The sequence below is a fragment of the Caretta caretta genome, chromosome 25 (genome assembly GCF_965140235.1).
Source record: "Caretta caretta isolate rCarCar2 chromosome 25, rCarCar1.hap1, whole genome shotgun sequence".
NCBI classification, from domain to species: Eukaryota; Metazoa; Chordata; order Testudines; family Cheloniidae; genus Caretta; species Caretta caretta.
Genome location: NC_134230.1, coordinates 5,329,768 through 5,354,946, shown reverse-complemented (window position 1 = coordinate 5,354,946; position 25,179 = coordinate 5,329,768). Strand labels below are relative to the sequence as shown.

Genomic DNA, 25,179 nt, shown 5'->3' with positions numbered 1-25,179 from the left:
CCAGCGCGCCTGCGCACCAGCCGCCCGCGCGCCCCACCGACGAGACCGCGCGTGACCTCCCCGGGAGCGCGCGCGCGCGCTTCCCCCAGGGTCCCCCGCGCGCCCCTTCAGCCCGGGCCCCTCCCCCTCGTGACTCCGGGCCCACGTGTCTCCCCCCGGGAAGGTGGCGCGCAGCCCGGCCCGCTCGGGGGCGCTCGGGGGGTCCCCGGGGGCTGCGCTGTCCGGCCTCCCCAGAGCGGCCAGCGGGGCCAGAGCAAGGGGCGGCCGGGCCGGGTGCTGGAGGGGGAGTGACCGGAGCGGGGCGGGCAGCGGGGGCTCCTGGGCACCGGGGGCGGGGGTTCGTGGCCGGCTAACAGCCATGACAGGCCGGGGCCCTCTCGCGTTCCCCCCGAGCCCCCCGCCCCTGGGCCCCCCACACCCACCCCGAGCCCCCCGCCCCTGGGCCCCCCGCCCTCTCCCCGAGCCCCCCGCCCCTCGGCCCCCCGCCTCCGAGCCCCCGCCCCCTCCCCGAGCGCCCCCGCCCCCTCCCCGAGCGCCCCCGACCGCCCCCGAGCCCCCCGCCCCTGAGCCCCCGCCCCCTCCCCGAGCGCCCCGCCTCCCCGCCCTCTCCCCGAGCCCCCCGCCTCCGAGCCCCCCGCCCTCTCCCCGAGCCCCCCGCCCCTGACCCCCCGCCTCCCCGAGCCCCCCGCCCGCCTCCGAGCGCCCCTGAGCCCCCCCACCTCCCCGAGCGCCCCCGAGCCCCCCGCCCCTGAGCCCCCCCGCCTCCACGAGCGCCCCCGACCGCCCCCGAGCCCCCCGCCCCTGAGCCCCCGCCCCCTCCCCGCGCGCCCCCGAGCCCCCCGCCCCTGAGCCCCCCCGCCTCAGAGCCCCCCGAGGGCCCCCGAACCCGCCGCCCTCTCCCCGAGCGCCCCCGAGCCCCCCTGCCTCCGAGCCCCCCGAGTACCCCTGCCCCCGAGCGCCCCCGCCCCCGTGACCCCAGTGCCCCCGAGCACCCCCACCCCCGAGCCCCCTGCCCCTTCCCCGAGTGCCCCCGACCGCCGCCGCCTCCGAGCCCCCCACCCTCTCCCCGAGCGCCTCCGAGCCCCGCGTGCCCCCGACCGCCCGAGCCCTCCGCCCTCTCCCCGAGTGCCCCCGAGCCCCCCCGCCTCCAAGCTCCCCGAGCGCCCCCGCCCCCGAGACCCCAGTGCCTCCCAGCCCCCCGCACCCCTAGTGCCCCCGAGCCCCCCGCCCTCTCCCTGAGCCCCCCGCCCCTGAGCCCCCCGCCCTCTCCCCGAGCGCCCCCGAGCCCCCCGCCCCTGAGACCCCCGCCCTCTCCCCGAGCGCCCCTGAGCCCCCCTGCCTCCGAGCCCCCCGCCCCTGAGCCCCCTCCCCGAGCTCCCCCGCCCCTGAGCCCCCCCGCCTCAGAGCCCCCCGAGCCCCCCGCCCTCTCCCCGAGCGCCCCCGAGCCCCCCGCCCCTGAGCCCCCCCGCCTCCCCGAGGGCCCCCGAGCCCCCCCACCTCCGAGCCCCCTGCCCCCTCCCCGACCGCCCCCGAGCCCCCCGCCCCTGAGCCCCCCCGCCTCCGAGCCCCCGCCCCTGGGCCCCCCGCCCCCGACCGCCCCCCGCCTCCGAGTCCCCCGCCCTCTCCCCGACCGCCCCCGAGCCCCCCCACCTCTGAGCCTCCCTGCCCCCGAGCCCTCCGCCCTCTCCCCGAGCGCCCCCCGCCCCTGAGCCCCCCCGCCTCCGAGGGCCCCGAGCGCCCCCGAGCCCCCCGCCCTCTCCCTGAGCCCCCCCGCCTCAGAGCCCCCCTCACCCACCCCGAGCGCCCCTGAGCCCCCCCTTCCCGAGCCCTGAGCGCCCCCGCCTCCGAGCCCCCCGCCCTCTCCCCGAGCCCCCCCGCCTCCGAGCCCCCCGCCCTCTCCCCAAGCGCCCCCGAGCCCCTCCGCCTCCGAGCCCCCCGCCCTCTCCCCGAGCGCCCGAGCCCCCCGCCCTCTCCCCGAGCCCCGAGCGCCCCCGAGCCCTCCGCCTCCTGCCTGAGCGCCCCCGAGCCCCCCGCCTCTGAGCTCCCCAAGCCCCGAGTGCCCCCGAGTATCCCTGCCCCCGCGACCCCAGTGCCCCCGAGCGCCCCCACCCCTGACCCCCCTGCCCCTTCCCCGAGTGCCCCCGACCGCCCCCGCCTCCGAGCCCCCCACCCTCTCCCCGAGCGCCCCCGAGCCCCCCCGCCTCCAAGCCCCCCGCCCCCTCCCTGAGCCCCGAGTGCCCCCGACCGCCCGAGCCCTCCGCCCTCTCCCCGAGTGCCCCCGAACCCCCTGCCCGAGCGCCCTCTCCCCGAGCCCCCCGCCCCTGAGCCCCCCCGCCTCAGAGCCCCCCGAGGGCCCCGAGCGCCCGAGCCCCCCGCACCCGCCCCGAGCCCTCCGCCTCCTGCCCGAGCGCCCCCGAGCCCCCCCGCCTCCGAGCTCCCCAAGCCCTGAGTGCCCCCGAGTACCCCTGCCCCCGCGACCCCAGTGCCCCCGACCGCCCCCGCCTCCGACCCCCCTGCCCCTTCCCCGAGTGCCCCCGACCGCCCCCGCCTCCGAGCCCCCCACCCTCTCCCCGAGCGCCCCCGCGCCCCCCGCCCCTGAGCCCCCCCGCGCCCCCGAGCGCCCCCGACCGCCCGAGCCCTCCGCCCTCTCCCCGAGCCCCCTGCCCGAGCGCCCGAGCCCCCCGCCCCTGAGCCCCCCGAGGGCCCCGAGCGCCCCCGCCCCCGAGCCCCCCGCCCTCTCCCCGAGCGCCCCCGCCTCCGAGCCCCCCGCCCTCTCCCCGAGCGCCCCCGCCTCCGAGCCTCCTGCCCCTTCCCCGAGTGCCCCCAACCGCCCCCGCCTCCGAGCCCCCCACCCTCTCCCCGAGCGCCCCCGAGCCCCCCGCCTCCAAGCCCCCCGCCCCCTCCCCGAGCCCCGAGTGCCCCCGACCGCCCGAGCCCTCCGCCCTCTCCCCGAGTGCCCCCGAGCCCCCTGCCCGAGAGCCCCCGCCCCGAGGCCCCCCGCCCTCTCCCCGAGCGCCCCTGAGCCCCCCCACCTCTGAGCGCCCCCGAGACCCCAGTGCCTCCCAGCCCCCCGCACCCCTAGTGCCCGCGAGTGCCCCCGCCCCCGAGTGCCCCCGAGCCCCCCGCCCTCTCCCCGAGCGCCCCCGAGCCCCCCCTCTCCCCGAGCGCCCCCGAGCCCCCCCGCCTCCGAGCCCCCCGTCCCCTCCCCGAGCCCCGTGTGCCCCCGCCCTCTCCCCGAGCGCCCCCGAGCCCCCCGCCTCCGAGCTCCCCGAGTGCCCCCGAGTGCCCCTGCCCCCGAGCGCCCCCGAGCCCCCTGCCCTCTCCCCGAGCGCCCCACCCCCAAGCCCCCCGCATCCGAGCCCTCTACAACCGAAGCTCCGAGCGCCCCCGAGCCCCCCGTCCTCTCCCCGAGCGTCCCCGAGCCCCCCCGCCTCCGAGCCCCCCGCCTCCTCCCCGAGCCCTCCGCCCTCTCCCCGAGCCCCCCCGCCTCTGAGCTCCCCGAGTCCCGAGTGCCCCCGAATGCCCCCGAGCCCCCGCCCCCTCCCCGAGTGCCCCCGAGCCCTAGCCCCCCGCCCCCTCCCCGAGCGCCCCCGCCCCCGAGCCCCCCACCCTCTCCCCGAGCGCCCCCGACCCCCCCGCCTCCGAGCTCCCCAAGCCCTGAGTGCCCCCGAATGCCCCCGAGCCCCCTGCCTCCGAGCCCCCCGCCCCCTCCCCGAGCGCCCCCGAGCCCCCCCGCCTCCGAGCTCCCCGCCCTCTCCCCGAGTGCCCCTGAGCCCCCTGCCCGAGCGCCCCCGCCCCCGAGACCCCAGTGCCCCCGAGCCCCCCGCACCCCCAGTGCCCCCGAGCGCCCCCACCCCCGAGCCCCCCGCCCTCTCCCCGAGCGCCCCCGAGCCCCCTGCCCCCTCCCCGAGTGCCCCCACCCCCGACCGAAGCTCCGAGCGCCCCCGAGCCCCCTGCCCCCTCCCCGAGCGCCCCCGAGACCCCAGTGCCCCCAAGCACCCCGCCCCCGAGACCCCTGCGGCCGGAGCCCCAAGTGCCCCTGAGCCCCCCGAGCCCCCTGCCCCCTACCCGAGCGCCCCCGAGCCCCCAGTGCCCCCGAGCCCTCTGCGGCTGGAGCCCCGAGTGCCCCCGAGCCCCCCCGCCCTCTCCCCGAGTACTCCCGAGCCCCCTGGCCCCTCCCCGAGTGCCCCGAGTGGCGCCGAGCGCCTGAGCCCTGAGTGCCCCTGAGACCCCAGTGCCCCCGAGCCCCCCCTGCTCCCTCCCCGAGTGCCCCCGAGCCCCGAGTGCCCCCGAGCCCTCTGTGGCCGGAGCCCCGAGTGTCCCCGAGCCCCCCCTGAGCTCCCTGCCCCCTCCCCGAGCCACCAGTGCCCCCGAGCCCTCTGCGGCCGGAGCCCCGAGTGCCCCCGAGCCCCCCCGCCTTCTCCCCGAGCGGCCCTGAGCGCCCCCGCCCCCGAGCCCTCTGCGGCTGGAGCCTCGAGTGCCCCCGAGACCCCAATGTCCCCGAGACCCCTGCCCCCTTCCCCAAGCGCCCCCGAGTGCCCGAGCCCTCTGTGGCCGGAGCCCCGAGTGCCCCCGAGTCCCCTGCCTCCTCCCCGAGCCCCCAGTGCCCCCGAGCGCCCCTGAGCCCTCTGCGGCTGGAGCCCCGAGTGCCCCGAGCCCCCCCTGCCCCCGAGACCCCAGTGCCCCTGAGCGCCCCCGCCCCTGAGACCCCTGCGGCCGGAGCCCCGAGTGCCCCCGAACCCCCAAGCGCCTCCGCCCCCGAGCCCCCTGCCCCCTCCCCAAGTGCCCCCGAGCACCCCCGAGCCCTCTGCGGCCGGAGCCCCGAGTGCCCCCAAGCGCCTCCGCCCCCGAGCCCCCTGCCCCCTCCCCGAGCACCCCCGAGTCCCCCGCCCCCGAGCCTCCTGCGGCCGGAGCCCCGAGTGCCCCCGCCCCACAGGGCAGAAGGAGCCCCCGCCGGCCTGCCCCAGCCGTGCCCGCTGGCCCCACCCCTGGGCTGGCCTGAGCACCGCCCCGGCCACGCCCCAAGCTCCAGAGCGGAACGGGGGAGCTGAACCCCGGCTTGCCTCAGAGGAGGGGGGCACAGCCTGGAAGGGGCCACAGCCTAGGTTAGGGAAGGCTTAGCCTTCCCTGGCCTATGATACCCGGCCCCCCTGCTTTTAGCCTTCACAACATCCCCAGCCAAGGGGTTCCCCAGGATGTCTGTGCCTTGTGTGAAGCACTTCCTGAGGTTTGCTTTAAACCTGCTGCCGATTCATGTCATTGGGTGACCCCTAGTTCTTGTGTTATGAGAAGGAGTAAATGACACTTCTCTAGTCACTTCCTCCACCCCAGTCATGATTTCATAGACCCCTTTCATAGTGCCCCCAGGTCGTCTGTTTCTAAGATGAAGAATCCCAGTCGTCATAGGGAAGCTTTTCCAGCTATCCGATCCTTTTTGTTGCCCTTCTCTTTACATTTGTTAATTCTAATTATTTTTTAGATGGGGCGACCAGAACTGCCCACAGTGTTCGAAGTGTGGGCATACCATGGATTTATGCAGTAGCATTATGATTTTTTTTCTGTTTTCTTATTTAGCCCTTTCCTCATGGGAAGTGGAGCCCCACCTCAGGGAGGCTAGCCTCTGGCTCCACCCCTTGCGCCCCCCTCCCTTGCAGCCGGAGCCCCGATACCCCTGCCTGCCCCACATCCCTCTCCCTGAGACCCCCTCCTCGGCCCGAGACTCCCCTCTGTGGCCAGACCCCGAGACCCCCTCCCTCTGTGGCCAAAGACTGCCCTGCCACAGCCCAAGCCCCGAGACCTCCTCCCCGCCCCCCCGCAGCCAGAGCCCTGAACCCCCCTGACCTCCCTCTGTTGCCAGAGCCCCCTGGCCCCCCGAAGCCTGAGCCCATCTCCAGGGCTGGAGCCCCAAGACCCCCTGCTCCTCCCCCACAGCTGGAGCCCTGAGACTCCCTGCCCTGCCCCCTGCAGCCAGAGCCCCAAGACCCCCACACCCCCATAGCCCAAGCTCCAAGACCCTCTCCCCGCTCTGCGGCCGGAGCACAGCCCTGAGACCCTCCTCTGCAGCTGGAGCCCCGAGAACCCCTCCATGGCTGAAGCCTCGAGACCCCCCTCCTCCCCCATGGCTGGAGTCCCTCCCGGTCATCACAACCCAACTCTCTAGACTTCAAGTTCTAACAAGTGAATCCTGCATTACTGTCTCCTGTTTCTTCCTATCCTTGCAACAAAGCCCGTTGCCAACTGTGTCAACATATCTATTCAGGGGACACCATCACAGGGCCTAATCACATCAGCCACACTATCAGAGGCTTGTTCACCTGCACATCCACCAATGTGATATATGCCATCATGTGCCAGCAATGCCCCTCTGCCATGTACATTGGTCAAACTGGACAGTCTCTACGTAAAAGAATAAATAGACACAAATCAGATGTCAAGAATTATAACATTCAAAACCCGGTCGGAGAACACTTCAATCTCTTTGGTCACTCGATTACAGACCTAAAAGTGGCAATTCTTCAACAAAAAAACTTCAAAAACAGACTCCAAGGAGAGACTGCTGAATTGGAATTAATTTGCAAACTGGATACAATTAACTTAGGCTTGAATAAAGACTGGGAGTGGATGGGTCATTACACAAAGTAAAGCTATTTCCCCTTGAAAAGGAGTACTTGTGGCACCTTAGAGACTAACCAATTTATTTGAGCATAAGCATCCGATGAAGTGAGCTGTAGCTCATGAAAGCTTATGCTCAAATAAATTGGTTAGTCTCTAAGGTACCACAAGTACTCCTTTTCTTTTTGCGAATACAGACTAACACGGCTGTTCCTCTGAAATCTGACTCCTTCCCTGAGGCTTTCATCCTCCCCAACAGCACAGAGGCTGCCAGACTGGGACTGGGCCCGCTCTGCTGTGTCCTGGAAAGTCTGGTCTGTCTCGCTGAGCTCCTCTGGTTCAGCCCATATTCAGCCTCTGAGGGCCAGGAGCTGCATGCACCAAATGCACACATAGACCACCTGCCCACAAGGCAGGTAATTGTATATGCTGCATTCAGTGCATATCCCCCACCCTGTTGCTGGCCATCTGCTTATATTATTTTGACTCTTGCAGGGTTTTTGTTCGTTTCTTTGTTCTTTGTTTTTAAGGGGGATATTATGGCTAAGTTTAGCATACGTTTGTTAGGTGTGTCTGGCTCTCATGCACCCTCAAAATTCCCTTGCAAAATTCCCATTTGCTGCTCCACTGGTCACTTAGGAGCTGACTTTTTAAACCCCTCTTCTTCCTGAGTTAGCCCCACCCCTCCTCAAGGGTTCCTAAAGGGAATAGGGATCAAAGGATGCTAGGTAGGGTAGTATTTTCTGCATTTTACAGATGGGGAAACTGAAGCACAGATGGATTAAGTGACTTGGCCAAGCTCATATAGGAAATCTGTGGTAGAGCAGGGAATTGCACCCTGAGCTCCCGAGTCCTAAAGTCTCTGGGTCTGTCTACACAGCAGTTTGGAGTGAGTGGGAGTGAGCCTACTAGCCGGGGTTTGACAAACTCGAGCTAGCAGGGCTAGTGCTGTTGACACTCTAAAAACAGCTGCTCTGACACTTAGGGGGTGGGGTGGGTTTCAGAGCCCGAGCTCCAGCCTGAGGTGCAACTTCAGCTATTTCTAGAATGCTAGTGTGAGCCCCACGAACCTGTCTGTTGACCCAGATGGGGAGGCTTGTGTCTGCTTGCTCCAAAGTGTAGACATACCCTTAACCCCAAGGCCATCCTCTTCCTAAAGTTCATGGGGTGTTCTCTGCATAGAGCTCAGATGGCAGACCAGGGCTTGCCTCCTGCTTCGGAAGCCCATTCGTTCCCTGCCCTCTTGAACCCCGTGTACAGCTGCCGCCTCTGAGACAGCAAAACTGGCCACTGGCCACCCCGCAACAAGAAGAATGGTCTTAGTGCTGACCATAGCGAATTATTACTAACATGTTTAGAGAGCCAGTTTACACACAGGTTTCAGAGTCGCAGCCGTGTTAGTCTGTATTCGCAAAAAGAAAAGGAGGACTTGTGGCACCTTAGAGACTAACCAATGTATTTGTAAGCAGAGTCAGGATGAGCTCCACCCTGACATCTGGTGGTGAGGTGTGGCAAGTTGTGGAAAAGAACTTCAGGGGCTGATCTCATTTGCATAGGCACACCCACCCCACCTAGCATGAGCCCATAGCTGCCCAAATGGTCACTTTGGCTGTTGTGGGATCCCCAGTGTCTCTGTTATTGGGTCAGGAAGAATAAATTGTTATTACCCTGACTATGGGAACTGTGCTTGGAACTGTACTGGGCCTTTTGTTATGATGGAGGGACTCACCATCAACTAAGCAGCACTCGCTATGCAAGAGACATGGGTTCCAAAACTCTGTGAATAGAGAGAGGTTGGGGATAAGTATTAATACTTGGTGGTATGGGCCTCTTGGTGAGGTTCTTGCATGCTAATTGCACTTCGTCCTCTCTCCACTGTGGAATATCAGAGCTAATTTTGATTCCATTAGGAGTCTAGTTACAGGCTGCTGAGCTGAATTCACTTTGGGCTAATGGTGCACCAGCACTGAGGCTCCCCTACTACAAGCTGAATTCACCTAAGAGCTGAAATCACTGAGCGTTGTGTTAAGTAGGCGGGGGAGCCTGAAGATATACTGTGGAGGAGTTTGCAAGGAGTGCTGGAGTGCCTTGTGGACAGGCTGGTGGAGCAGTTTGTAGGACGGTGGGAGCTGCTTGTGGGATGCGGAGCGGAGCAGTTTGTGGGATGGCGGGAGCTGCTTGTGGGGAGCAGAGCCGAGCTGAGCGAAGCAGTTTGTGGGGCAGCTGGCGGGGCGGAGCGAAGCGAAGGCCTGTGGGGCGGTCAGTTTCAGATCATGTAAGATGCCCCTTACCTCTCTCTCTCTCCCCCCCGCCCCCCAGTTGGGAGGTAAAGCTCTGCAGATAAACTTTCGAACTCTGGGGCTGCCCTGACCAGGGACAGAGACTTTTGGGCCACTGGACTTTTGGCACTTTAGGTGATTTGGGGTTGCTGGACTCAAGAACCAAAGGGAAAGGACAAGCCCCAGTTTGCTTGGGGTGCGTTTTTTGCTCATGGGTTGTGTTATGAATCCTGTTGGTGGTGTTTCCCCAACATAATGCCACATTGTTTCTCTCTGTTATTAAAAGGCTTTTTGCTACACTCAGACTACGTGCTTGCGAGAGGGGAAGTACTGCCTCTTGGAGGCGCCCAGCGGGGGTGGTATATATTTGTCCCAGGTCACTGGGTGGGGGCTCAAGCCGGTTTGTATTGTGTTATTGGAATGAATCCCCTAGATATTGAACCCGGCCTTTGTTGCTGCCAACTCTGACGGGCGGAAGGGTTACATATTTGAGCATAAGCTTTCGTGGGCTAGAGCTCACTTCATCGGATGCATTCAGGTTCCTAATGGTCAGGGCTACAAGAGGAGGGTATAACAGTTCTTCATTTTAGGGTAACTTTGTTTTCTGTGGGTCTCTTGTTGTTCTTGTGCTGCTCCTTGGGGTGTTTCCAATGCTTGGCATTGTGCAATAATAAACTAGTGCCCAGAGCTCTATCTTGGTGGAGAAAGGCCATTTGAGATGTTTTCTGGAGCTGAGGCAATACTTAAAGCACATGTTCAGTGCTTTGTTAAATTGTGATCTTAATGCTGTTGAGCACCATGGGTCAGATATTTAGGGAGCTAAAGATGCAGATTGGTGCTCAATGGGGTTTTCAAAAGCAGCTAGGCATCCCACATGGCGCTTTAAAAATCTGCCCGTCTCCTCAGAGTTTTCATCTCCGGACTGGACTACAGATGCCAGAATTACCTTGGGCCCTAGTTACAGCGATTTTCCAATTGCAACTTCTCAGATCCTTTCTTTCCAATAATTCATTAAAATATAAACCTCAGGGAACAGGAATAAGCATATGAAAACCAGCAATGTTTCATAGTAAAGCCCCTTGGAGGGCGGGGGAAGGAAAGTATTTCCAGTATTTGGGGAAGGGCCTCACTTTATTTTCCACTGAATGCATCCGATGAAGTGAGCTGTAGCTCACGAAAGCTTATGCTCAAATAAATTGGTTAGTCTCTAAGGTGCCACGAGTACTCCTTTTCTTTTTACACACAATTGGTGTATTTTGCTGTTGTTTTATCATTTTTCTTAGCTTATCCTAACATGGCACCGCCATCCAGAATACAGGCCTGTACACTGTCGAGAGCTTGAATGTGCTCAAGTGAAAAAAAAGCGGGCACTTTAAATCTTTTAACCAGCAAGGTGGTATAGCCACCAGCCAGCTGGCAACTGCCCTGCTCCACAACTCTCCATAAGCCTTCCCATCCCCCACTTTTGGCACATTCCAACCTCTCACTGTTGCTAGAACCCCCAGTCCAGTGCTAGGTCACTCACACAGCACGTATTATTTGTTTCCCAAATGTCAGTTAATGTGTCCGACCCCACAGAGGCAGGGCAGTACTGTTACCCCCCATTTTGCACAGAGAACTGAGGCTCAGTGAGATTAAGATCAGAAGCAGGTGACAGTTGCAGCTGATCTGTTTTAACTGTCTCAACCAATATCCCATAGGAAGTCTCTGGTAAGCCAGGGACAGAGCCCAGATCTCAAGGGGAGCAGGTGTATGAAGCTACTTCCTTGATCACAAACAAGATCATCCCTTTCCTTCCTATAGGCCTTTTCCTTGGTCATTGCACTGACGTTATTCATAGGTAGCTATTTGCTATCTGCAGTGTGTCTCGGTGCTTCAGAGAAGTGAGTATGCCGGGTTGCTCTACTGTGCACACAAGGTGGCCTGTGGGAAGAGTTATTTTGCTCTGGGCGAGTCCTTGATTCTGCTCCAAGCTGTCAGGTACTTGCCCTACCTGTTCACAGAACGATCTGACTTTTTGGGTAGGTTTTAGAAGATGCAAATCTGCAAATCCGCTTTTAAGCAAAATCTGCTTTAACAGAATTGACAAAAAAAAAGTCCTGATGTGGAACCATACTGTCCCCTCATGGATCAGCAGCAGGGTTTAAATAGAGGCCCTCAGATTTACATCGCAGACAGGTACCCTTCGAGCTGGCATACACTTTGCTCGTGAGCTAAGCGATTATTTGCTCAACAGCAGTAAAAAGGGGTTGGAATCAGGATTCCTGGGTTCTGTTCCTGGCTATGGGAGGAGAATGAGGTCTGGTGTTTAGAACAGAGAATGAAAACAAGGCCTAGCACATTCATTTCAAAAGGCAGTGTAGCTATGCGGAGGAGACTGGAGTCTGCCATATTTAAGACCTTCCAGCTCTACCAACAGTGACTTTCGGCAACTGCTCTAAAATGGGGGAAAGGATAACGGAGGACCCTAAGGTAGCGCGATAACAATAGATGACTGTGAGCTCACATTATCATTACATGACAGCATTAGGGGAGGCAGCATGGTCCAGCAGTGCGTGTGCTAGGCTGGGACTCCAGATACCTGAGTTCTTTCCCTGGTTTTGACACTGCAAAGTCACTTAATGTTTCTCTATCTGTAAAACAGGGGCATTGATACTGGCCTCCTTTGGAAAATGCTGTGTTACCATCCCCTCAGGAACAACTCCCTGCCCTGGCAACACAGTTGCTGATCGCGAATGCCTTGTGCTCTCTGCAAATCTCTTGATGCTCTGAGAAGCAGGAGCAGTGCATTCAGTTTGGCCATTGTAATACTATATGACTCACTAACAAAACTTGTCCAGATAGTCACCCACAGGAGTGTAACCATCTCCCTGTAGTATAAAGAGAGAACCTGAGACATGAGGCATGGTATAAGGGGCCTGAAGTGACGCCTAAGGCCTGAACTAAAGTCAGGCCCTGCTGATATAAAGCAAAGTTAGCAAGAGTCAGGCCCTGTTATAAAACAGATGCCTGTTTACAGGTGCACTGTCCGGCACAGGAACTTGGCAACAACATGGCTTCGTTCCAAAACCACAAGCACTCTTAGGCACTAGATATTCACATAAACACATTCCAGAAGGGTGGTACCAGGACACCCTGATACAAGGTTATGGTATAAACACACTCCCCAAAGATAATACAGGACACACTGACCCCTCCTAAAGAGATAGTAGGATGACAGGGTGATGGCTGGAGATGTTTTGATCGAGCCAACATGCACAAGGTAAAGGGTGGGAACTAACCACATCAGAGGGACAATATGTAACTTGGTTGTATCAGCATAAAAAGGGGCCACAGAGGGGGTGTCTTTGTCTGGCCTAGTGGGGGGCAGAAGATCCTGTCGCTCACCGAGCGGAGTCCATTGTCATGGGCATACATGTATTAGTGGCCCCATAGAGTCTGCCAGGTACTAGTACTGTGCTTTCTCAGCAATAAACCTGGCTGAGCACCTTCGCTACTAAACCAAGTCTGTGGCCTTCTTGGGCAGTTCAATCAAGATCAGCTGTACGGGCTGTCTGCGCAGAGCTGGTGCAGCACATGGAGAGAACACACGCAGCCAACAACTGATAACACATACTTCAACTTCAAATCAATATAAAGTTCTTACATCCAAAGGAGAGCTAAGGGAAGAACTGAGGGTTTGGTTTGATGGCTGAACTGAAAAATCGAGAAAAAATTTGGTTAGTCACAAAACAAAACGGAATTTTTAAATTTTTTCTTGACAAAATGAAATAATTCAGGTCAAAGGAAACACTGTGAATGTTGTCTTGAAATGAAATGCCAACATTTTCTACAAAAGTTTCAAAGTGGTTTGTTTTGAAAATGTCAACACAAAGCATCCTGACATTTGCAATTTTGGTTTTTGGGTTTTTTTTCAGACGAACTATTTGCCAAAGTTGACCCAAATTTGCCAATAATTTTGGACCCTGAAAGATGCATTTTTTGGAGTGAAATTTCTATTTGCCAGAAAACAATTGTCCAACTCTACTCCAAAGAACCAAGGCTGTGTAGCTACGCCCAGCTCAGTGTCAGCAGGACCCGGTGCTACCACTCTGGCACCGACTGAAGCTAGGTCAGAAAGAGCTGCTCCCCCGCCCCTCGCTGCTTTTCATACAGACCACAACTACTTCCTGAAGTTAGACAGTCGCTTGTCACGCACCTGGCAAAAGCCTTTGGTTTGAAGATGCAGTGAAGGCAGGGGGTGATCAGGCAACATACAAATGCTGGATCCCAACCTCCCACGGGCAATTCTGCGTGAGGACATTTGAATCTACATGGAGAGAGGGAGAGAAGCAAGCATGCGGTGACAGAAAATGGTGAGTAATTTACTGTGTCTGAGTTGTTCACACCTGGTCTGTGAGGAACACAAGGGCAGGAGAACAGGACACAGCCAGTGGGGCAGGATTCCTCCATAGCAGTAGGAAAGATGGAGTGTCTTATTGCCAGCCAGACTCAGCAAGAGCAACACAGGGTGAGCCTTGCTCCAGGTCAGAGGAGCAGCAAAAAGCATTGTGCAACACATCCCCGTGGACAGTAGGACTTTTGCATTTGTCCAATGTGGTGCACAAAGAACCACCAGAGGATATCAGATTGCTTTGCAGTGTGAGATGTAAACCAGATGGGGATCACTTCACTCAGCACTGAAATGCAGCCGCCTTCTGGTCAAACCCAGAAGCTGGATAGAGGCACACAGCGACACTAAACAAACTAGGTCAAGATGTGATGTCTTTTTCAAAGCTACACTCTAGTTCAATCACAAGCTGTTGGGCTCGATGCAGGAATCACAGGGCAAAACTGGCTTGTGCAGGGCATCAGACTAGTACAGGGGTTCTCAACCCGGGGGTCGGGACCCCTCAGGGAGTCGCGAGGTTATTACATAGGGGGTCGCGAGCTGTCAACCTCCACCCCAAATCCTGCTTTGCCTCCACCATTTATAATGGTGTTAAATACATAAAAAAGTGTTTTTAATTTATGGGGGGGGGGGTCGCACTCAGAGGCTTGCTAGGTGAAAGGGGTCACCAGTAAAAAAGTTTGAGAGCCACTGGACTAGAAGATTGGGTCCCTTCTTGCTTTAAAATCTATGAAAGCAGAGAAGATTACTGTACACGAGTGACACCAAAGAGGCATTTAGGGAGGTAGAATACAACAACCTGAGTTGGAATTTGATCGGGATATGGGGGTATCAGCAGCTTTAGTTCATAACTGGACTTTTTTTCCATCCTTTTTTTTTTTTTTGGAATTCATGAAATGGCTGCAAAATGGACATTGGCGTGGTTCAAAAAGCAATTCTGGGTCAAATATTCGCACTTGTGAATCTTGAAAAAGCTGGTTTATACAGTTGCTTCTTCAGAAGCCACCTGGCCTGTGGGGGAAGTAAAGACTTGGAGGACAGATGCCACGTTCTGTCTCCATCTGTGCTACTGCTGGCCCGTAACAATACTCATCTTGCAACTGCTGGGGATAGTGGCTACTTCCGTGCCTGCTCCCCTTGATGCCAAAGAAAGCTGGGAGTGCTCCCAGCTTTAGAGATCAGGCAACTCATTTAGGTGCCTACATTTAAGCACTCAAGTTTTAAAATTTTGCCTTTATCTTCTTTGTGTCCAATCCCCCATCTGTAAAACTAAATCATGTACAAGTACAAAGTACAATTTAGGTCTGGGAGTAGCAGGGGGAAGAGCAAAGAGCTTTGGGAGAGCAAATCCAAACGTGCTGATTAGCTGTTTTGTAAAGGGACAAAATAGGTATTGCACGGGCTGGGAAATGACTGGTGGGCAGCTCACGGGATGACCCCTTTGTGGGGATGCGGTCCATGCGATACAAAATTTACAATACAAGCTTTACAAAATTCCAACTACATTACACCTGCTGCTCTCTGGCATGCACTAGTTTGGCAGTGCTACCCCAAAAGCAATCAAGGCAGCCATTCCCCGGGGATTTCCAACACAGAGGTTTCTAGGCCATTTGGGCAGCTCTGAAATGCTTTTGTAGAGGCCAGCCCCTCGCTGGTGCAGTTACTAGCCTGCCTCACTTCACAGTGTGAGCTGAGCACAATACTAACCGCACAGGAAACTCACCAGGCACTGCTCTGAAAAGCGTGAGGAGCTCCTCCCACACAAACACAGGACTCGCTCTCCCAGATGGCGGTGACAGCGAGGGCAAGGTGACGAGCAGAGGCATGCAACTGGGACTGCCTCTGCCTACAGCTGCAGCGGTCACTAGTGAGGCCATGGTTCCCAAATGGCAGCCTAAGCTGACACCCTTGAGTCAGGCTATTGCACCTGCCAGGCTTTGCAAAGAAAAATGCAACTGGGGTACAAGTGAGCTGCCTGCTAGAGCCATGGCCAGTCAGCTGCACCCAGGAGGGAATTTTTCAAAGGGGTGTGTGACTCAAGGGATGCACCTAAGAGCAAGCGGGTTTTAGGGCACAAATACTTTGCACTGGAAATTGCACTTGTAATAGGGTGCAGCCGACACCAGCAACTCTGCATTACCTGTCCAGAGAGGCCCAGCCACACAGCAGCCAATGTCTCCAGGCAGCAGCGGGCTCTCAGTTCACACGGCAGCCAGGCTGACAGGTTCCCTGGGAATCGCTTTGCAGCAAGATGGTCCCAGAGGGACCAGGAGCAGGATGGAGAGGGAATGTGGCTGTCTCCTGACTCCCCTCATTTTGCCATTGACTTCGATTGGGGTTGGGAGCAGGACTGGGCCCTTTGCTCCCTTCCAAACCCTGTGCAGTGTCTGGATACTAAATTCTACTCTTCGCTCTGTTGGTGTCAGCGTGAAGTAACCCCACGGGGTCAGAGTGCCCCTCCCATTGGAACCCCTTCGGAGGGCACCGCGGGAGAAGGAACAGAGGAGAAAAACTCCCCGAGAGTGACCCATGGAGCTTCTCCAGGTTGTTCTGTTGGGGGCTGGGTGCTTATCTTTGCCCCCATCCGCAGAACAAGCAGGAGGTTCAACCTGAGATTATTCAGCCACTGCCATCAGCATCGAGGCCCCGTGGCTCCGCAGCCACGCCAGGGCCCCGTTGGCTGTTTGGACTGTAGGCTCTTTCTCTCCAGTTTTGTGCCGATCCTTACGTAATGGGACCTCTAGTTGTTACTATAATACAAAGAATGATCGTTTGCCAGGTGGGATGTGAAATGTTTGTGGTTTTAATTAATTTTACTCCATGGACATTGTCAGGGTGATTGCCTAGAACTGTCCTTAATGATCCTCAGACACATGTGGAAATTAACGTTGTCTATTCTGTCCTAGGAAGGAGAACGTGTTAAGCACCTACGGGCCAAGTTCCAAGGGAACAGGCAAAAATTCTCTGAAATGAGCAACAGGCCAGGGAGTCAGCTTGCAGCCTCACTTGCAAAGGAGGAGACACACGCACTTAAACCTGGATCTGAGAGGGACCAATCTACTAAATTACCCAAAACCAGGAGGATGGGTTTGAAAAATGCTCCTTTATGTCAGGATGACGTTCCAGGCTTGGGGCCCCTTTGTGAAGACCCAGCATGGGTGACTAACTCCAAGGATGGAAATGCTATGGAATCCAGCCTCCACGCAGCCGTTCTGCAAACAGGAATACGAGAGGCACCCCCTGAACAAAAGGGCACAAGGTGGAATTCAAACCTTCCTGAGAGAAGCCGGACTCAGCAGACCTGGCCACTGATCAAACATGCTAGGAATCAAGGGGTAAATGCTGGTGCCCCCCTGGTTCCTGCCAAAGGGACAGCTGTCCCATCCCTACTGGACTCTCCAAGAAGCATACCAGAGAAATGGCAACCTAAGGTTCCTAAGAGAAAGCCGCTGCCACATGCAACAGCACTGGGAGTCAAGCCAATGAAACCCCAGCGCCCTCCTGAGGTGGATCTAGAGGGGTTCTGGAAGGCTGCTGCTATCAGAACACATGCTTATCCTGCACCAGAGCCAGGGAGAGGCATGAGGCATGGTATGTACAGGAGTACTTTGGTTACATGCGAACCCCCAGGCAGCTAGAGGAGAGCAGCCCTGCAGGATGGGGAGTCACTAGTGCAGGAAGGAAAAGCTGCTAAATTAGGATCTGGAATTTCTTTGAGTGGAAGGGAAAGATGCGGTTCTGGGAAAGAAGAGGCAGGTTTTATAAACATAACAGGATGGGGGAAGAACTAGAGAGGAAGTCGATCCATTAATAAATGAGAAGATGGAGGAAATTAATGAGGACTCAGAAATTACTGAGATGCTGTGCTTGTTTTTGCCTGTAGCAAAAGAAAGACCAGAGTGGTGCCTAGTTAGGAAGTGAGCTGGAGAGAGCTGCTTACACACTGGTTGGCTTAGGTAGGGTTACCATACACCGGTATTTTCCCGGACATGTCTGGCTTTTTGGTTCTTAAATCACCATCCAGGAGGAATTTTTAAATATCTAAAAACATCCGCGATTTTGCCATTATTATTTTTCCCCAAAGAAGAGTTGATCATTCAAGAAAGAGAGTGAATGTTGATTACTCAAGAGAGTGCCCGTTTTTTCCCCCTAGCTCCCAGTGCTTGCGCCACAGAACAGCTGTTTTGTGTGGCTGGGAGGGAGAGGGGAGAAGGGAGAATGCGGCGTGCTCAGGGGAGGAGGCGGGGCCAGGGCGGGGATTTGGGGAAGGGGTCCAATGGGGCAGGGAGGGGTCAGAGTTGGGGCGGGGACTTTGGGGAAGGGGTTGGAATGGGGGCAGGAAAAGGGTGGAGTTGGGGCAGGGGCAGGAGAGGGTGCGAGCAAATCCCTCTTCCCCCGCCCCATGGAGTGTCCTCTTTTTTGAATTTTCAAATATGGTAACCTGAGCTTAGGGAACTAATGAACTTCTCTGTAGCTGGCAGTAACTCACCGGGAACAATCTCCCCCCCCCCAGACAGCCCTGCATGCTCTCTGATACTTTTGTGTAGCGGGTGGAATTGGGAAGGGTACTCTGAGCCAGCAGGAGCATCCGAGTGGGGCCCAGACAGTTGTCATGTTCCTGCTTTTTGTGTCCAGCCTGAATTGCCAGAAGCCACCTTTGGTATTAGTGACTGCAAAGACTTTTGTGTTGGCTCAGTCTGGCAACACTCCTCCCCACGTAGGCAGGGAACAGTGCTCTGCTGAGGTCCTCAGGGTCTAAGCAACTTGCATAAGATCACTGCCCTGCTGATCTTAGCTCTTTTCACAACCCCCTCATTCCACAAGCTTGCTGGGGGCTTTGCTCTCCTTCGCACTGCTCTGAAGGATGGACGTTGGGCCCTTTAGCCAGTTCGTGCTCCGTGTCTTACACTTGGGGCCGGGACGCTGGAGCCTGTGTAGAAGTGGTGGTACCACGGGTGCCCGAGCTGTGGCCTTGCCCCCTGCTCCCCCTCTTCCCCCAGGGCCCTGCCCCTTGGCCAGGCCGGAAGCCAGAGGCTGGCCATGGCAAGAGCCACCCAGGGAACCAGAGCTGCTGTGCGGAGCCCTGAACCCTCGACCTGCGCTGGGCGCTGGGGTGCCCGAGAGCAGACCCCGACCCGTGTCTCCAGTCCCAAAGGTGTGCCGCCCAGCTTCTCAGCTTTCCTACCATGAAGCACAGCAGCCCCTGCTGCCACTCTGCGCCTGCCCAAGGCAGCTACACCCATGTTAAAAAGTGGACAGGCATGGCCCTGCAACCTCCCGATTCTGGCGCCCCTGACTTGGGGCCCTCCTCTGAACTGCACTCTGCTGGTCTCAGGTACTTCTGGCCTCCATTGCTGTAACATCTGAGCACATCACAGTCATTCATATATTTATCCTCGCTACATCCCCTGGGGTAGTGCAGTACTGTTATGGCCCTTGTACAGGTGGGGAAGGCAAGCAAAGAGAGAGTGAGTGACTTGTGTAAGGTCACACAGACCCTATGTGGGGGAAGCAGGGAATCAAACCCTGTTCTTATGAGTGTTAAGGGGTGCCCCTAAACACTGAGCCTAAATCCATACCATAATCAGGAGCCTAAATCCATACCATAATCCTTGTGTCAGCCACGCTCTTCTCCTGCATCCCTGGTGCATTTTCACTCTGAGATGTCTTGCAGACAGGTTCCTCATTCGCTATAATTAGAATCTTTTCCTTACAGGTTTCAGCCGAAACAAATGGTTTCTGTAACTCTTTTACCACTTCAAAGTGTAATTCTTACATGTACAGCTCAGTGATAAGAATAATCACATAACCTTAGTTTGATTTCACACTGTTGCAAAGCTGGGTTTCCTTCTTGTCAGTAATTGGTGCAGTTATTAGGTCACATGACAGTCCTTTCTGAGACAGAATTTCCTTACCTGGCTGTTTGCCAGGGTGCACACGTCAGGGTTTTCCTGGTGTTCTATCTGCACCTATAATAAAGACTATGGATACATCAGGTGTGCTGGCCTCTTTTGCCTTCATCCAAATGGACCTTGTTTTGCTACCTGTGCAGTCAGTAGGCTTTCGTAAAAAGGTTTATCTCCGTCTCTGGACATGTCTCTCTGCCCTCACCCACTGACTATCACACAATAATGATGCACAGTAATTTCAATGCACAATAGTTTCTGCATTGTCCTCTTTTCCTGCTGTTTGTCTTTTCTTTTCTGTGCAGGTGTCCCCCCACTACATTACTGGTTTTGCCTGGGTTGGGCTGAATTCATTTTTCAGGCACAAATTTATAATGTAGCGAATCTAGCTTGGCCTCTCCTCACATCTGAGCCCTGGCATCTGCATCTCTTGTGTCCAGTGCCATGTCGTCTTGTATCAGTTTACCATGCAATGACCAGACATGCCTGCCAGCTGATTCCTGGGTTTGGAATGTCCCTGGCCGGTTGGGTTAAGTGCATTCATACAGTATGTTCCTGGATGGCTGGAAGAGCTTCTCCTGCGCTGCCAGGGGCTCTGTAACAACCTGCTGCTGCGCTCCAGGCAGCATGGGAAGCTGGTAAATATGGGAGCAGGCTGTTCACAGCAAGCCTTACCGAAGGAGCTCCCTTGTCCAGTTCACTTGCAACTTCACAGGCTTCCCATTATGGCTGAAGAAATGCCTGGCTTGCCCTCTAAGGCAACTGGATTTATTTCCGAACACTCAAGCTTCCTCACAGCAAGTCCAGCCCTCTCTGCCTTCATAGAATCATAGAATATCAAGGTTGGAAGGGACCTCAGGAGGTCATCTAGTCCAACCCCCTGCTCAAAGCAGGACCAATCCCCAATTTTTGCCCCAGATCCCTAAATGGCCCCCTCAAGGATTGAACTCGTAACCCTGGGTTTAGCAGGCAAATGCTCAAACCACTGAGCTATCCTTCCCCCCCAAAAAGCCACAACTGTGCATTGGCCAGGAATCGAACCCGGGCCTCCCGCGTGGCAGGCGAGAATTCTACCACTGAACCACCAATGCTATTTGCTGGATATGTGCTGGATATAGGAAGGCGGGCAGTCCAAGGGTGTTAGGGAGCCGGGCCTGGGGAGGATCCATTTCTGGACAATGCTGTCTTTGGGCTGGAAGCTGATTTGTTCTTTACTTGGGGGTCTAAAAACACTCAAATCGTCCCACATTTCAGCAAAGGCATTTCAAACAGCAGTGCTACTGTCCTGGACAGCCACTAGGGGGTGCCAGACACTGGTACTCAATGCCCAGTCTGGTAGCTGGGGACCCAGGTGTGTGCAGGGTCTGGCCGGGGGAGGGAGTCAGTCCAGGGGAGCGCTGGATATAGGAAGGAGGGCAGTCCAAGGGTGTTAGGGAGCCGGGCCTGGGGAGGATCCATTTCTGGACAATGGAAGGGAGAGAGCTGGAATGAAGCTATAATAGAAACCCCTCTAGAATGAGACGGGCTGAGTGTGATGTGCGTTGTCACTGTAGTGCTCTCTGTTGTAGGCTCTTTCACCCATCGGGGGCGGGGGGAGGCTGCGCCTTCCTGCAGACTTTCTGGGATTTTTGCAATGCAAGTCAATACGATCTTGGATTCCGGTGTACGGTGACGTATGGCCTGTGGAGGGCTGGCAGTGGGGTCATCAGGGAAGGCAAGCCTCTTTCACTTTCTTCTGAGAACTGTAAGACTTAATCGCTGCCAGTGATGCAGTCTTCAGGGTTCTGGTTTAATAGCACTTGGGAGCTGTGCAAGGGGCAGGAACCCCCGACCTTAAAAAGTAGGGACTGTGCTGCTTGGACACCATTGATCACTCTGGCCACTAGACCTGCCTCTAGGCCAGTACCGCTTTTCCTTTGGTCCATAGGGAGAACTCGGGTTGTGTGGGGTAGCTACACTTCTGTGTGACCAGCTCTGAAACCATTGTGATGATGTCCTAGTTTGGGCAACTGCCCCCGGTATGTTCTGCTCCGGGGTCCAGCCAGGGCACCCACTCTAGGCTCCAGCCCCTCAGCCATCACCTCTCTTGGGTAGAGACCAAGTCTCTTGCCCTCCTGACCAGGGTTGTTCCAAGCTGCTCACTTCCCTGCCTACACTGTGAGCTCCCCAGCAAGTCAGACTGCCTCAGCCAGCCTGCTTGGCCTTCCTTCCTCAGAGGCTATCAGCAGGGTAATTGCATCATTAGCAGTCACCAGACAGCCCTTTCTAAGGGTAGTGTCTACACTACAGCTTATGTCAGAATAACTTCTGTGGCTCAGGGGTGTAAATAAACCACGCCCCCGAGTGACATAGGTTACACCCACAGACACGCCGGCGTGGGCAGTGCTGTCTGTGGGAGAGCTTCTCCTGCTGCCCGCAGAGGCAGTTTTATTACACCAACAGGCGACACAGCACCCGACTCATTCACTGCAATGCACCGTACAAGCTGTACGTCCAGTGACCTCCCCCAGCGCCTTTCTGCAGCGACTGTGGCCGGGTCTACATGAGACACTTTTTTTGCTACATTTCTATGCCAGCAAAAGCCTTCATGTAGACACTGTTATGCAGTTAGAGTGGCATAAAAGTGTTTTTGCAAAAAGTGGAAACCCACTCTTTTACCAGTCTCAGCTGCATCTCCACTAGGCGGGCTTGCCGGCATAGCTATTCCAGCAAACCCTTCCTAGCATAGACAAGGGCTTTCTCGCTGCCTTTTCTCTCCTTCTCCCAGGGCCAATGGAGAGGGGCTATTAGGGGTCAGTTCTGCTCTGTTCCCACATGCCCTGAAGCCTGGCCTCTCCCTCCCCTCTTCCCAGGGCTGATGGAAGCTTGTGATGGATGGAGTGTGAAGCATGGGGGGGGGGGGGGTGTTTGTGGTTACTGCACCTTGAAGGACTGGCACACAGTGTTGTAAATGGTCACAATTTTATCTCACAAATGAGGTGATATTTAGTGCACTTTGTAAAGCCCCAGCTCATGGGTCATGCAATCAGCTTGCATTTAAAAAGAAAAGTAGCTTTCTAGGCCCAGTGTTTTTTGAGGAAAGCTTGAAAACATGGCCAGAGAGTGCCTTAAAAGAGCAAAAAGAACCCCAGATTTATTAGGATTAAAAAATCCTCTTGTGATTTTTAAGCCAATCTTGAGATTTTGGGGGGCCTGATTCATGGTTTTTCATTGCTTGGGGTTGACGATGCTGTATAGAGACATGTCGTTGGTCAGTGGCTGCAGTTGCAATTAGTTGGCTACTGAACCCAAGATGGAACGAGTGGGCTGGGAGTAGCTTTTTACTTGGGAGCCCCTCACTGTGCTAAGGAGATTTGTATGTATTGTTCCAAGCCAGTGAAAGGCCCTGTAGTTCATCCCAGGGGTGGGCTTGGCTGAATAGAATTCCTGGGAGCAGTGATGGGTGGGAGCAGCCTTTTAATGGGAGACTTTTTGAAACAGCAAGGTGACCGGTGAGGCAGCATGATTAAGAGACCAGAGAACTGCCCTGGCCAGGAGACTGTGGAGGAGTCCATGACTGTGCCTTGCCTAGCGGGCTGGTTTGGGCACAGACCACATCTCCCTTCTTTTCCTCCCCTGCTTTCATGGCCCTCTCCAGTGGGGAAGGCAGGACGACCCTGCATATAGAATGGTCGGGGGCAGATCTGGAATCTAAATACGAGTTTCTTGGTGGGGGTGGAGGTTTGCATTGCCCTGACAAACCCAGGAAACTGGCTTGAAGCCATCAGTGAACTGGCTTTCCCCTCTACCCCTCCCCGTCCCCACAACCTTTGCCATAGGTCACCTGAAGCCAAATTCTGCTGGGTCTTCCCCAGTCCGACTTGCACCTCAAGCTGCTTCATCTCCTCGTGTCCTGAGGTCAGCGGCGGAAGTACTGAGATGGTAAATCTTTCTTATTCTTGCTTTGCACCCCCAGCTGCAAGATGGGCTGCTGCTGACCAAAGGCCAGAGCTGCGGATACAGTCCAGCATTTTCAGAAGTGGCCCCTGAGGTTCTGGATGCTGCAGTTTCTGGGTGCCACATGTGAGACACCTCAGGTTGGATTCCCTGTTGGACAGTCATTCAGACCAGAGCTCAGTGTCGCCATTCTGCTATGGGGGTGTTTCGTACCCACGGTGCACGAGACTAAATGGCACAAGCTGCAGGGCAGAGGAGAATCAGACCTCCGGGGTGTGATTCTTCCGTGATGCTGAGGACCGTGATCTCCAAATGAAATCAATGGGAGCGTCCAGAGAGCAGTAGCAGCCCGAGGTGTCTCATGTGGGAGACCTAGTCACTGGGGGACCAGATAATTTTGAAACCTCTGGCGCTGGTCTCCCTCTGTAGCTCAGGTACCGATCACCATCTAGCACACACCCTGTTGTGGTTCATTGCTACAAGGGAGGCGCAGCACTCTGCAAAATGACGGCACAGCCTGCAGCCCCAAACCACACTCCTTGTGGTGCCTTACAGTGTTGCATGGTCCTGTCCCTGCTGCAGCCCACTGCCAGCCCCAGGGACATTTTGGCCTCCTGCCCCTTGCCATCCACCCTCTTGCAGTGCTGATGTTTGTGACAGTCTGTTAAACTCGGCTCTTGCACTGCAATCACACCCACCACAGCTCAGCTCCCTAATCCCATTCTTTCTGCTGCCCCAGTCACCAAGAGCAGATATATGATGATGTGGAAGCAGTTGGGCCAATTGGCATAGGGAAAGGACGTCCGTTATCGTCTGCTTCCCGGCTCCCAGCAAGTCCCCGCTCTGGAACAGGTACGTACCCCAGACTGGAGCAGGGGTTATGGCAGGGGGTATGTAGCCAGCACTGCAAATAAAAAGGTGGCCACTGCCCACTAGACACTGTTCAGAGCACAGCTCGCGAGGAGCTCACCATCCACTACAAGTGTAGTGTGCAGCTCCACTCTGAAAAGTGAGTGTGCAAACCTGAACCCCCCCTCCTCCCCCGCTCCCTGTGTGCATCAGAGACATTTCTGATCAGCTCGGACCAGGGCAGATGCCATACACTGCCCGAGTCCCTCAGTGGGGGCCCGAATAGCACCTGGCTGAGCTTTTGAGAACTCAAGTCAGAGCGAATAGAAACTGTGTCTTGTGCTTCTGCAGCCTGCTAGCGCAGCATGGGGGAAAGGGGCTGTATTAGCACTGTCAGAGCCTGGCACCAAGGTGCCCTCCCCCATCCACTGCCCCAGGAGTTCAGACACCAGAGGGGTCGTTGTACTGTCCAAGCAGCCACAGGTGCCCAGGAGCAGCTGGCTGAAGGGTCTTGAGGCCATGGGGTGGACGCGGAAGGCAATGGCATCTGGGCCTTGGCTATGTGGCAAAGTTTTATCATACAGTGTAACCCACAAGGGAACCCTCCTGTTCCCTTATAACACTGGCATTTTCTGTTTACCTTAATCCCGTCCCAAGAGACATAAACAGGACTGCTCATACCAGAGTCAGAATGTCCACATGCAGGGATAGAGCAGTCTAAGATACACACCTTGGGTTAGACCCCAAATCCTTCCCCTTGTACCCAAGGATAACAGCTGCACCTGGAGAGCACAGCACCCTCTAGCAGTGGGGTTTGGAAACCTCAAGGGCCAGGGGCCTAGCTGAGTCGTGAGTCAGCTTGGGCACCCAGTGCTAAGAGCAGATTTTCAAAGACAAAGCACAATCCACCTCTGCTTTGAAAGTTCCCCTTTTTGGCTGAACACCCAAAATCCTTTGCAGAGCCCCAAGGTAAAGTCCTCGGTCTCTGTTTCCTGCTGGGCAGAGGCAGGAGCGTGAGTGAATGCGCAGTCAGTGCACGGATGACCGACAGTGCTGTCGAGCAGGGTACCGTGTTATTATGGTGATGTGGTGGGATTCTGGGGAAGCGATGGCTGGAGTTCTGAGTTCCAGCCACATCAGTATCAGAAAGATGTGCATCAATTCGGGGGCGGGGAAGTCAGAGCCAAAGTGAAGGGGCTGGAGAGAC

At 57.0% G+C, this 25,179-nt stretch overlaps 1 protein-coding gene and 1 non-coding gene across 4 annotated transcripts in view; one reads left to right on the top strand and one right to left on the bottom strand.

Moving 5' to 3' along the window:
* Positions 1-13,071: 13,071 nt before the first annotated feature.
* The window catches only part of PRAM1 (PML-RARA regulated adaptor molecule 1), a 32,372-nt gene continuing 20,264 nt past the window's right edge, over positions 13,072-25,179 (top strand). For all 3 annotated transcript variants that reach the window (XM_048831151.2, XM_075123176.1, XM_075123177.1), the window contains exons 1-4: positions 13,072-13,246; positions 16,188-16,872; positions 23,006-23,108; positions 23,863-23,975. In XM_048831151.2, the coding sequence (XP_048687108.1) occupies positions 13,244-13,246; positions 16,188-16,872; positions 23,006-23,108; positions 23,863-23,975 (904 nt within the window). In that variant the 5' untranslated portion in view covers positions 13,072-13,243. The remainder of the gene's footprint in view (positions 13,247-16,187; positions 16,873-23,005; positions 23,109-23,862; positions 23,976-25,179) is intronic.
* Positions 20,208-20,278, bottom strand: TRNAG-GCC (transfer RNA glycine (anticodon GCC)). Its single transcript has one exon. It is a non-coding gene; the product is annotated as a tRNA-Gly (tRNA).